Source organism: Esox lucius, chromosome 21 (assembly GCF_011004845.1).
Source record: "Esox lucius isolate fEsoLuc1 chromosome 21, fEsoLuc1.pri, whole genome shotgun sequence".
Lineage (NCBI taxonomy): Eukaryota > Metazoa > Chordata > Actinopteri > Esociformes > Esocidae > Esox > Esox lucius.
The window spans coordinates 8,758,505-8,771,910 of NC_047589.1; the positions used below are offsets into that span (position 1 = coordinate 8,758,505).

Here is a 13,406-nt window from a genome sequence, read left to right on the forward strand (position 1 = left end):
TTAGGGTTAGGGTTGATTTTAAGGTTTTATTACCTATAAATCAATACAAGGACTTACTCCTACTTACCTCACTGAAATTATCCAGCCATACATACCTACATGTAACCTTAGATCGCAAGATGCAGGCATTTTAATTATACCTAAACTTTCTAAACAAACAGCCGGAGGCAGGGCCTTTTCTCATAGAGCCAATTAAGGTTAGAAATGCAAACTCAGTGCAAACTTTCAAGTGTCTACTAAAGACTTCTCTCTACAGTATGGTCTATCATTAATTGTAGTCTGACCCAGGCATGAAGGTGACCAGAAAGGCTTGTTACGGTCCACCCTTGCTGTCTTGCCAGGTGGGCACTAATCGCCACTGGGATGCCCTCCCTCCAATCCCATTCGGGGAGTCACTGGCTTGTTGTAGTCTCTCTGTTGCGCACTTGTGCAACTGGACTGTACTCTGCTGGCAATACTCAGCCCTCATTCAGGGTGGTTGTGGTTGGTGGGTGTCCCTTTGGTTGATGCATGGCAATGTGGGTGGATTGATTGATTTCCTGCCTGTTGGGCCCTGTCCGGGGCCTCCCCCGGGTAGGGCCACAGTGTCACCGGACCCCCCCGTCTCAGCCCCAAGGTCTTACGCTGCTATATTATTGTGCTGGGGGAGTAGGGTCAGTTCTCCTTCTCCACTATAAATCCTTGTAGAAATAAGGAATGTATTTTCAAAATGTTCCCTGTCTCTTGCCGTTTTAAACTTAGGAGGACATGAGGTCCTGGCCCACACCTGAGGAGTACCTGGCTTGAAAGACCCATTGCTGTCCCTGTCCAAAGTCCTCCTGGTTGTGTTGCAGATCAAGACGATACCTGACAATTTCAGCTGCCACTGTGCTGACAGCTCCCCCTCCCCCGTCTTGTCCATCTGGTCATGCTTCCAACCTGGACTAAGTTTAAATAGACTCTGGACTCAGCCCACATATATTTATTAATTATTACAATTTGTACTCTTAATATGTTCACCCGGCACAGCCAGAAGAGGACTGGTCACCCTTCTGAGCCTGGGTCCTCTCTAGGTTTCTTCCTAAATTTCAGCCTTCTTAGGGAGTTTTTCCTAGCCACTGAAATTCAACACTCCTTGGGGTTTAAGGCCAGGTGTTTTGTAAAAGCACTTTGTGGCAACTGCTGATGTAAAAAGGGCTTTATAAATACATTTGATTGATTGATGTGAGGGAATTTACTGGGCCAGCTCAACTAGGCTCCCACGACAGAGGCTTTCATGGTTATTTCACATAAAGGAGACAAACCCAGCCAGGCACTGAGCATTGGGCACAATCATCCATGTTAGTGAACTGGGGGCCTGACAGCATTGGTCTTATATGATTCATTTAAAATGATCTTTCACAGGGTTAATAACCCATTAAATTATACATAGGCCTACAGCACTGTGATAAGGCATAGCAGGAGCTGGCCTGACATTTGAGGGCCACATTTTGTTGGCCAGATAACGGCATTCCCCTAAGGGAGATTATTTTCATAAAACATTTTTACAATGGTAATTTCTAATTACTGAGGGATAATTATAAAAAAATGTAAACAGGTGAACCAAGTGGATCTGTGGTCCAGTGGAAACACTCCAGGCTCTATGCAGATATGTGGGTTCCTGCTAGAAACTGCGGTTTAACACAATATGAATAATAAATATGAATAAATACTATTAGAATAAAAACTATGAATAACTGGAATGGAGAATGAAGAAATGTGAACAAACTGAAGGCAGAATGTGCAAAAACCTATATGCATTTGATGGACAGAGGTCACTTGCTTAACAGACAGAAGGAAATACAGTGATGTGCATGTTTGGCAAAGTCATCTGGCACCCACATAAACACTTGGATAATGAGAAGTAGTCTTACAAGTAATAGCCATCTTTGACTGATCGCACAACACGATAATGACCCAATAAACAATCTACAAAGACAATTAAGACCAACTTGTAACGGAAGTCGGCAAATGGAAAACATAGTATTAGAGCTGTGTGGGATCACTAGTACGAGGAATAGAACAAATCATGTCAAAAGAAGAGATTCTAAATCATGCAAGAGGTTTGAAAGAACTTACCACAGGCACACTGGAAAGCAAGGTTTGTGTGTATCACACAAACCTTGCTATGCTTGACAAATAAAACTTTTCCCTTAGCCAGAAGGCAAGCATGCTAATACGTCTCTTTTGCCTATTTATGTTTTGAGCACAACAGCCAAACTGGCTAAAACAAAGATAGGGAATGGACACTGCTAAGGTTGGAAGTAGCTGTTAAAAGTCTGCACAAACTTCCATGGTAAGTCCTGCATTGTATGTTCCAAGCACTGTTAACATGACAGAACACAAAAAATGTGACATGGTGGAAGTTGATGGGCTTTGAGTTAGATTTTTGCAAAAATTTTCAGAACTCTTGTATTTCAGCATTGCACAGCTATGAGCACAGAAAGTACACAACTGATGAGATTTTACTCTGTTTCAGAGTTGACTATTTGGTAGAAACCTTTCAGTTGCACACGTGCTAACATTACATTTATTCCCATTCACAAACAGTTTGCAAATGTTTTCTTGCACACACGTTCGTTTCTCCATCCTTGTAGGATGAAAAGAAGAAGAAAAATCCCTAAACCTATAAGCTACATTTTATGCATGAACTGAACCTAAACCTAACCCCTTATACCTAAACTTAAAACTAACTAAAGCCAGTTGTACATGTTTTCGTTGCAACCCTCTAAACTGGGGCTTATTTAGAACTGGGACACTAGGTGGTTGCAATTAATGATAAGGCACAACAGAAAACAAGCAGGCTCCGGCCCTTGTAGGGTAAGAGTTGAATACCCCTGCCCTTTCCTTCCGGGGACCAGCAAAAAAAAAAAAAACATCTGGGTCCAACTTTTTAGGTTTTACCACCTTTGTGAGAACCTCACATGTACAGCAATAACAGGATCTAAGACACACACGTTTTTGTCTCATAACTGCTGTAGTATGTTTGTCCATTTATCGCACGGATCAGATGCAATTATATAGACACTATTCTTCCCTAGATCTAATCATTAACAGCCCAGATTTGTGCTCAGCTGTAGTTGGGTGAAGTGACAAAGGAAGTCTTTCTACTTCTCTTGAAGAAATCGCCTTTAAGCGCACCAGCTGAAGGCCTTGCTTCCTCCTTTTGGTCTGCATGCAAATTAGCAAGAACAACTGCTGGTATAAAGTAGCCTTGGTCTTGCAGATTGCTGTGATTGGTTGCCAAGACATGAACATTCTAAACACCCCCCCCCCCCCCCAGCAGCACATAGAGCAAAACCTTAATTAGTTAAGGAAGCTCCCACATAGAAGTAAAAAAACAGACAACTTTTTTACCTTAGGTTTAGCTGACTAAAGTAGAATGTCAGCTTGTCAATTTCCTGTCGCGACAGTGAGACACTATCACATAGCTGACACAAAACAAAGGGAAAGGGAACTGCCTGTATTTACAGCATCTGTCCCTACAGTAGACAGACTGTGATGTGTTTGGCCGAAACAAGCGCCATGCTGGCAAAACCTGTCTACCCCCTGGTTTGCCATGGAGGAAACAGTCAAACGATAGACCACAGAGCCTCTATCTGAGCCAATGATATTATTGCTACTGCCAACCCCATGTCACTAAACATGTCCCTCAACTCTTTTATGCTGCTCAATAGGTTGAAGTTGTGCCTTCAAAGTTCTGAGGGGAATGTTTTAGAGTTGTGTTGGTAACCAGTAAAAACACTTCATTAAGGATCTCTGCAGGGTACTTGTTATATCTGTATTGTTTTGGTGGAAAGAAGGCTATTATAAGAACTGTCACTCTAAAGTATAAATTCAGAGCACTGAGATTAAAGCATGCGATTTTTACAGCAGGTTTTGCGCTTAACATCACTTCAACAGACCACAGCCGAGTCACATAAACCGCTTTCTGAAAATGTTCACTTCCACTTTCAGCACACGCGTGACACATTTCAAAGTAATTAGAGGAAAATAATAGTGGGGAGATTTCAAATTCTTGATCTTTATATTCAACAACAATCTTATCACGTATTCCCTACAGTACTATAATACATTAATCCAACCAGGCATTATAAGAATATAGCTATAATACAAAGCAGAGTGAGGCATTGTATGCCATAATCGAGATGCAGCACAATCGGTGCTTTACTACATGTCATGTACATAATTAAATATTTTAGAGTTACATTTTAAGGATTTTAACACTTTGATTCGTTTATAGAGCAAAATAAAAAAATGCCTATTCGAGTAAGGTCAGGTGGATGGAAATGGGCAAGGTTGTAAAATGAAAACTAAAACAGATTTATATTAAAACTCTTGGCCATATTCGTGTTACATTAGAAACAAAGGCACATATATTTGGCCTACTGCAAGCAAAGTTAAATGCTTTTCACACATAACGGTGAAAGAAAAGCCTCAAGTCTCAAGGCAGAATAGCCTACTCCTGTAGTACACAAATTATGCTACAATTAGAATACTTAAAAAAACATTAATAATAACAAATACGTATCATGTTAGAGATCGTCTACATTAATAAAATGTAAGTTTTTTTTTTACCTTGATTCTCGAAGTGCAAGATAAGGGGAAACGTCGTCCACCTGGTAGCTACCACGCTAGCAGCTCAAAGAATAACGATTTGCTTCAGCTGTCTGCTATTTCCGGGTTTTGTCGAACGTCATTGTGCGCTGTGCAATAGACAGGTTCCAACTCCACGCAAGCGATTGCAATGCATGCAAATATATCTGTCCTACCGTTATAGTGGTCAGGTATTAGGTGGAAATAGTATAACAATGTTGAGTTGTTGTTAAGATATGTGACGTGTTCCATGGTACCGTGTAGCTTGCTTGATACGCAAAACATATGTATAAACATTTTTACGAAATAGCCTAAAATGAAAAGAAAATTGTTTGGGGTGAAACCATGTTTAGAACACCTCAAGTCCAATGTACTAGTTTATTGTAAGAAATGGAAAGAAAATATTGAGACGGCAAGTACATTTCAATTCCATGTCAATGAATGTAGGCTAAACCAGTGGTTTCAAAACTCCGGTCCTAGAGTACCACCCAACCGCACACATTTTTGTTGTAGCCCAAGACAAGTACACCCAGTTCAACTCAACGAGAGCCTGATAATGAGTTGACAAGTTGAATCAGCTGTGCTTGGCTGGGGATACAATGAAAATGTGTACTGTTTGGGGTACTTGAGGACCGTAGTTGGGAACCACTGGGCTAAACTGTACAATTAATTAATTGAATGCAGGCTATGGTCTTCATATTTTAAGTGATATGGTATCGATGTATTTGATAAAATCTTTTTATTTACGCAGTTTTCTTTACAACAAAAAACAAAAGGTATAGCTACAGGAGTAGATAAGACAACTGTTAGAAATACGTCCCTTTTTCCTTTGCCTTCAAAAACTAGGCGACATGTCACGTTTGAAATTGTGACTGTGCTTCTGCTTTCACCTGAATAATCACGCTTGATATGTGAAGGGACAAAGAAATGAGTCGCATTCGCTTGGCCTAATTCAGATACGCTTATTGATGGCTACGTCAATTGGTGCACGCACCTGACTTCAATCAAACATTAGTACAGCCCAACCTATATAATTGCACCTGAATTCTACAGCAGTTCATTTGGACAGGGTTAAAATTACTAAACGTGAGTATTACAACGATACATAGGTTTATTTGCCTCAGCTATAGCTTTAAACTAAGTTTATTTGAAAATGGGGAAGGAAAGAGCCCATGTAAACGTGGTCATCATAGGCCACGTTGACAGTGGGAAGTCAACCACCACAGGTCACCTCGTCTACAAATGCGGCGGTGTGGACCCAAGGACAATCGAGAAGTTTGAGAAGGCTGCTGCCCAGGTTAGTAACCACTACATATAAACTGGAGCAATGTGTATTGGATGGTATTGGACACGACATAACTTAATTTCCTATACTACAGTTGGGCAAAAGTTCCTTCAAATATGCATGGGTACTGGACAAACTGAAAGCTGAGAGGGAGCGAGGTATCACCATTGACATTTCTCTATTGAAATTCAACACCAATAAATACACTATCACAATAATTGATGCTCCAGGACATCGTGACTTCATCAAGAACATGATTACTGGGACATCACAGGTAAGCTGCTCATTACCTTACAGCAGTTTTATGGGTATTTGCACAGTTAAGTGTGAATTGTTGGTTACCTAACCTTATGCCTTTGTTTGCTGTTCTGTTTTAAGGCTGATGTTGCCCTCCTTGTGGTGTCTGCTGCTAAAGGGGAGTTTGAGGCTGGCATCTCCAGGAATGGGCAGACCAGGGAACATGCATTGCTTGCTTATACGCTTGGTGTCAAACAGATCATTGTTGTAGTGAACAAGATGGATCTGACTGAACCGCCATATGATCAGAAGCGATTTGGCGAAGTGGTCCAAAGTGTGAATGTCTTCCTTAAAAAAATTGGCTATGACCACACTGCTGTGCCGTTTGTTCCAGTCTCAGGCTGGACTGGGGAAAACATGCTTGCCCCATCTCAGAAAGTGAGTGCTTGTTTGCTGTTGTCATCACTTGAGCACATCTGAGCAGAACTGCTGTCTTGCACTAACCCTCTTGTAGATGCCCTGGTTCAAAGGTTGGAAGGTCAAGAGACGGGAGGGAAATGTGAACGGGGCTACTCTCCTGGAAGTTCTGGACTCGATTTATCCACCAGTGCGCATTGCCAACAAACCATTAAGGCTCCCATTGCAGGATGTTTACAAGATCGGCGGTAAGTGATGGCACGTGGTGTTGGCGCCCATCCATTTTGAAGTTAGTTTGAGCCCATGTGTTTGTTCCCAATGCAGGAGTTGGCACTGTTCCAGTGGGCAAGATTGAGACCGGCATTCTGGAGCCTGGCATGATCCTTACGTTCTCTCCAGCTAAACTGACTGCAGAGGTGAAGTCCATTGAGATGCACCACCAGGGTATGCAGAAGGCCGGGCCTGGCCACAATGTGGGCTTCAACATCAAGAACGTGGCAGTTAAGAACCTCCGCCGTGGTGACGTGGCTGGCAATTCTCAGCATGACCCTCCCTCTGATGTCAACAGCTTCGTGGCCCAGGTGTGCATATGACATTGCTATCGTAACATAGAAAATGTAGTGTTTTCTCATTAAGCCACATTACTGTATGCTGTGGGGAGATGTCGTTTGTCTCCTGAACCTTGGTGCCTTGATAACTACTTGCTGAGGTCTCTGGTGTACTCTACAGCAATTTTAGAGTTTTGTTTTCTTGCAGCTCATAATCCTAAACCATCCTGGCAAAATCAAGACCGGCTACTCTCCTGTGATGGACTGCCATACCACCCATGTGACCTGCCGCTTTGCTGAGCTGCGGGAGAAGATTGACCGGCGCACTGGGAAGAAACTTGAGGACCTCCCTCAGACCTTGCAGTCTGGCGACGGTGCCACTGTCAAGATGGTCCCCAACAAGCCCCTCTGTGTGGAGAGCTTCTTCACATACCCCCCTCTGGGTACTTCACTTGTCTCAAGCCGGCAACCCTTACTGCTGAATAGGGCTTTTAATCTTACCCTCTGTCTGAAGGCTAAACCAGTCTCTGGCTACAGTTTTGTGGGTTTTAGATCATTGTTTTACTAGCACATGTTATACTTTTTCCATCAAAGCAGATTGATTTTGCGTCCTGAGTAGGTCTGGTATTCTGATATGGCTGCTTGTTCACCAGATGCGCTCCACAGCGAGGGCTGACTGCTTCTTACAATACAAGTAACTTGTTCTCCATGTGTTCCTTCCTCTAGGTCGTTTTGCAGCGAGGGACCTAAAGCAGACGGTTGCTGTGGGAGTTATTAAATCAGTTGACAAGGACCAAGGTTCAAAGAAGCATGCACAGAAAGGCCAAGTTTCAAAATAAATACATTTGTTAGTTCTGTATGAAGCGCTTTGAAGATAAAGCATTAAGTTGCCTATTGTTTGTATATAATTTTAGCATTGTAATACTTTATTTTGTTTTGGGAATGAAGTGGCTTCTAGATTTGACTCATCTGGAATGACTTAAATTGAATGGCCTGTTGTGTTTTAGACTGGTGTGAGAATGTGCAAGAGCTTCTGACTGAAATAAAAGTCCTCTCAAAATGACTTGAGTGTACATGAATGAGACTCATGAATTCTGCCTTTGGCATGCTTAAAAAGCTGTGCGCTGGTTAACTGAAGACCACCCTGACATCACATGACCTTTGTGTGAAAGTGTGCACCTTTCCCCAGAAATTAGAGCTGTGAAGATTGTCAAATAACCAGCCGTCAATGTTTGTGATAATGAATGGCTTGACAATATTGTTCCTAGTTCAATTGTTTGACTAAGACTTGCGGTAAATCATGTCTACCTTGGTTTGTGATAGCCAAGCTTCTACATGTAATATTTCACTCATGGCTGCAGTCCTGTGTGCTCTGGGGTAAGCCCTTCATTTTTACCCAGTGCTTCATAACCCTGGTTCCCAAGTACACCAGTTTCTTAACCTGCAACTTGATAGTCATTGAAACTGATTCACATACAAAGCAAATGAATTACAACAAAACACTTTTATTAATACAATGGAATGACTGGGGTAGCTATACCTTTACATGGGGTTGTAAACCAGAGGGACGTGTCAATGGAGTGAAAGTACATCAATCCAACTTCCTTTATTTGCAGTGACCTGTCGTCCAAAATTATTCAGCTTTCTAAGGATAGCACTGACAGGCAAACTTAACATTCTGCTTTGACTGCCTCTTTTGGGATAGATTATATATCCACATTGGCTACATTTAGTTTCTTAACTGTTGTGGTCTTCATCTCATGAAATTAAGTTTGAAATGTCATTTGTCATCTCGCCCTAGGCCATCGGATTGTTCACCAATTATTGCTTAGACTGAGCTCAGACGTGTTAGTGGCTATCAGAAGTGGTTCTTCAAACCCTGAGTTGAGTTGTATTTTTTTTAAACAGCACTCTGCACAAATCCAGTCATTTTAAACACCATGCACAGTAAGACCTACAGAGTGGAGATGACTTGTCACACAGTAATGTCATTAAGGGTAAACTACTGGTGACCTGTGACCTTTCACAGGGGTTTGATATTCCACCATACAGTAGCAGCTGTAAAACAGTCCTAATAGGTGTACACACAGCGACTGAGAACAAGGAAACACTTTGAATGAATACATATTTCATCCTCGGGTGAGTTGGTAGGTTTTCAGTCGGAGACACATGACTCTTGGGATTGTGCCTCTTCTGTCGTAACGTGGCGTGCGAGGAGGAAGCGGTGAGACTAGTGACATGATCTCTTTCACAGTCCGTCGACTTATCCGGCCCCCGTTCAGAACTGCGAGCGACGATATCAGTGATGACCGGTAAAATGAGTACGGATCAAATTCCACGGCTGTCCCCGATACTCGGTTATCTGGCAGGCAGCGAACACGTCCGCTCGTACATGTTTGTGCAATAAAACATGTCTATACACGCACTCACACACACACACACACACACACACACGCACAGAAATATATATACATACATATATACACAATAACAGCATAAACATAGACTTCTGGGTAAGTGCTAGGTTTTAAAAGGCTCCGGCAGCCATATGCCGTGCTCTAAGGTTAAGATAATACTGGTCAGGGGGAGAATACACAGGTTTTATTTACAACACGGATGTGCTCAGCATCCAGTGGAAAACTGAGCCTACTTGGGTTTCTTCATTTTGTCGTTTTTGTTTTCTTAAGAACACAGGTTTTCATTTCAGGTTGTTCCAGTAGTTATTTACAGTACACAGGGCGCTTCTGGGGGAGGGGCGGAGTGGGAGGGGGCAGAAGCCTTAGTGCAAGCCTCGTCTGGCTGTCAGTCACTTAGGATGTGGACAAAGGACATTGGAAACACCCCTTTCCTCTGCGGCTGTCCTTCGATGTGGCCAATCTGAAAGGAAGCGGGGAGAGACAAATGAGAGTCGGGGAGAATGACACCGGACGTGTAGCTGTGCTCACGTATTTTATTGACTACGAGAGCAATAATGAAGTTGGGACTAGTGTTGACTCTCAACCCTGAGCCTGCCGGGCAGGACCTGTGGGTAAGCTAACCCCAGTGGACCTGCAAGTCGAAAAATAGGGTACTGCAACTGCAGAGGGCCTGCTGGGCTAAAACTAGGTTGAGATAATGCCGGGTGAGCTGGTTACTCACCCACCACTCGCCGTCCTCCTCCCCCGTCACTATGATCACCTCTCCTTCCACAAACGTCAGCTCGTCGTCGTTGTCCGCCTGACAGTCGTAGATGGTCTTCACCCGCCGAGATTTGGTCTTCACCTAGACAGTCGGACAAACAAAGGTGACCAAATCGCCCGGAGGAACAAGTCGTCGAGATGCGGAACGGGGCAAAACATTTCAGTGTTTCCCGCCAAAACACAACCCACCAGCAGGAGCCAAGTATCGTTTTCAGGACTACCCAGATATGAGTCAGTGACACCAGAACTGCCCTTTGGTCTATAAAGTGTGCCCTGAGTGAACTTTACCGTGTTGATCTTCCTGGGCAAGGGTACTGGTGTCTCTGGAGCGCAGGCTGGGCTCCCATTGGTGTCTTCGCTGCCCTGAGGGGACGGGCTATCCCGCTCTGCTTGCTGATTGGTCGCCGGTGATTCCGGCGGCTTGGGTGCAGGCTCTCCGGGGGATGGTCTCGGACTTGGCAGATCAGCCAGCCCTGGTTTCGGATGTCCATCTTGGGAGAGCTGAGGCTTGGGTGGTAGGTCTTTGAGCTGGGGTTTGGGAGGTAGGTCCCCTAACTGCGGTTTGGGCGGGAGGTCGGAGAGCTGGGGCTTGGGAGGCAGTTCTCCAGGTTTTGGGGGCAGGTCAGATGGCTGCGGTTTGGGGGGAAGGTCTATTAGCTGGGGCTTGTCAGGTAGGATGGCTTTCGTTAGGCATTCAGGTCCTGGAGGGGATTTCTGGAGCACCTCCATTGGCAGGCCGGGTTTGTCCATTGACGGGTGTATGGTGTCAATCTTGCGCAGTGCCACTACAGGAGGAACAAGTTACAGGTACAATACTGAACAGATGGGTCTCTAAGGCTCTGAAATGGGGCTTTCCTACCTATCATTTTTTATAGATCGCTACTCCCCATTCAACGTACCTTTCTGAGGTAGTTTGGGTAAAACTCTTGGACCAAGTGTTGACTTTGTGTTGCTAGAAGTAGTGCTGAAAATATGGTAATGTTAATGAAACAGGATAATTAGTTGTTTACTCTCAGGTGCAAACAGTATTCTTAAAAAATACCAAGGAACATGCATTATTAAACCGGCATCCAATTAACATTGTCTGTCTACCTTTGCTGTTGCGGAATGCCCTCAAACTTGTTGGATAAAGGTGACATCTTGTTTGCAGGTGGAGGAGTGGAATCACTTCCTATAATATCGAAACGATTGTGAGGGAAGGACATATGTTGCTCCGTGCCTATACATTGGGTCATAGTCCCAAAAAGGTCCCTTCAGATAAACATAGTTGGTGTGTTTAATCAAATGTATAATATTTTATAAATAGTCATCATTTTAAAATAAATAGCAATATTGTTTGAAATTGAAATCACAGTATTATATATTATATACAAATAACTGCTGTAAGAGCAGCTCAAACTACCCAAACATGCAATTTCTCAACTGGTGGGGGGAGGGGGGGATGTTCGGCTGAGCTTTCCATTAGCTACCATTTTCATTTCACACCATGCTAATGGTGTTTCAGCCCATTGTCTCACTGAATGTCAATGTGATGTTTGTGTTTCACAATGAGAAAAAAAACAACACCACAGAGAAGACTGAATGATCAAGACAACAGGAATGATCTGACATGCGACGGTTATACTTACGAGGGGTTTCCAGCCCCTCAAAAAACGGTAATAGCCCCGAAGCCCTCTGGTTTACACTCCCACTGGGCCAACGATGGCGCACTCTGGTTTACACTCCCACTGGGCCAAAGATGGGGCACTTTGGTCCTGCAGAGCCTCAGTGTGGGCAGGCAATAAGACCGAACCACCTTTCGGCATTGTCCGTTAGTTCTCGCTTGGACAAAAAAAAAGCCTGTGCTCACTGAGACCCTTCAGGACCTTTCAATGGACTGAGGACTGTGCCCGTTTCTAGCTACCGACACAGCCAAACTATTCAGACGGGCCTAGCCCACCGTGGGAGGACTCACCCCCGGATATGCCCCCTCTACTGTGGGAGAGCGGGCTGGGCGGGTCGGACAGGGTGCGTTTGTGTCCGGGGGGAGGGGGCGGAGGCCTCTTCTTGGACAGGGTGGAGCTGCCCCCGGGGGTTAGGGCGGAGGGAGGAGCTGGAGGAGTGACGACATACAAAACACGTGCGGTGAATGGACGAGCCACATGTCATTCATTCTGCCACCTGGGATACCAAACAGGAAGGGGGGAGGGGGGGTAGTTGAGGGGGAAGAGTCTCACAGTCGGGAACCGCACTACAACGTGGGGAAGATAGACAACATCGATGAGAGTAAAACACCAACAGATCGGCCAGACGGAGACACAGAGAAGAAAAGAACGAAGGGCGTGTGTGTGGCGCGTGCGCATGTGCTCTTTCGGGCGTGTTCTGCGTGTGTGTTCGGTTAGGCTGCAGCCGACACGCTCCCTGAGTTTTTCAGACTCACCAATCCCAGTCCAGGTCCGTTTTAAGCCTGGAAAAAGAACCTAAAACACTATAGCTAATAGAGAACTCAGCCAGTCAGAAAGGAGAGGTCCCCATCCAAATTGGCCACATATTCTGTCATATTTATTGCACTGCCTTAAGGTCCCAATTGACCGTGGTCAAAAGCAGTGCACTACGTATAGAAATATGTAGCCATTTAGGACATGACCTGGATCAGCTTTGATTGCACTTCACATCTCAGAGGGGGCGACACATCACAAACGGTGATAACATCGCCAGACAGCGGATAATCATTAACCACACTTTTGCGGTGGCACTGTTAATCTGTTAAGATGCCGCCACCCAATTTTTTTTTGGGTTGAAGTGCCACCAGAAAGCAGGGAAATATGGAGAAGACACACAACGGGGGGGGGGATGTAAAAACAGGATATTCACGGATGTATGGTCGAGTGCCAGCCAGAGTCGCGTAGTGCGAGTGAGAGCTGAGGAAAGCCAAGTGTGGAGCTGGAAGAGAAAGAAGAGAAAAAAAAAGAGAGAGCGAGAGAGAGAGAGAAGAAGGTGGGAGAGAATCCGTGTTGAGCTTCTCCCACACACTTCAGAGCTGCGACTGAAATGACCCTTTTTTTTTTCTCTGCGCAGTGCGCGCTACATTTCACTGGAACCCTACGTGGGAATCCAAAAGTAGGACACCACATAAGGAAGAGGTTG

General features: G+C 44.4%; 3 protein-coding genes across 5 annotated transcripts in view; 1 reads left to right on the forward strand and 2 right to left on the reverse strand.

The window, feature by feature from the left end:
* The window catches only part of fam49bb (family with sequence similarity 49 member Bb), a 44,612-nt gene extending 39,911 nt beyond the window's left edge, over positions 1–4,701 (reverse strand). The window contains exon 1 of the mRNA XM_010885536.4: positions 4,597–4,701. The gene's annotated coding sequence lies outside the window, so the exon portion shown is untranslated. The remainder of the gene's footprint in view (positions 1–4,596) is intronic.
* A 744-nt stretch (positions 4,702–5,445) lies between these two features.
* si:dkey-37o8.1 (uncharacterized protein LOC407641 homolog) lies at positions 5,446–8,164 on the forward strand. Its single transcript, XM_010885535.5, has 7 exons — positions 5,446–5,911; positions 5,994–6,173; positions 6,278–6,574; positions 6,651–6,801; positions 6,878–7,134; positions 7,310–7,544; positions 7,828–8,164. The coding sequence occupies exons 1-7, from the start codon at positions 5,768–5,770 to the stop codon at positions 7,938–7,940; spliced, it is 1,377 nt and encodes a 458-aa protein (XP_010883837.1). The 5' UTR covers positions 5,446–5,767; the 3' UTR covers positions 7,941–8,164.
* A 422-nt stretch (positions 8,165–8,586) lies between these two features.
* Positions 8,587–13,406, reverse strand: part of asap1b (ArfGAP with SH3 domain, ankyrin repeat and PH domain 1b) — a 59,604-nt gene continuing 54,784 nt past the window's right edge. For 2 of the 3 annotated variants that reach the window (XM_010885533.5, XM_010885532.5), the window contains 6 exons: positions 12,235–12,372; positions 11,373–11,451; positions 11,180–11,244; positions 10,569–11,065; positions 10,240–10,362; positions 8,587–9,978 (listed from right to left, as the gene is read on the reverse strand). In XM_010885533.5, coding sequence (XP_010883835.1) covers positions 9,904–9,978; positions 10,240–10,362; positions 10,569–11,065; positions 11,180–11,244; positions 11,373–11,451; positions 12,235–12,372 — 977 coding nt within the window. In that variant the 3' untranslated portion in view covers positions 8,587–9,903. Of the gene's footprint in view, positions 9,979–10,239; positions 10,363–10,568; positions 11,066–11,179; positions 11,245–11,372; positions 11,452–12,234; positions 12,373–13,133; positions 13,203–13,406 lie in introns of all 3 variants that reach the window. The other variant, XM_010885534.5, reaches the window with a different exon arrangement.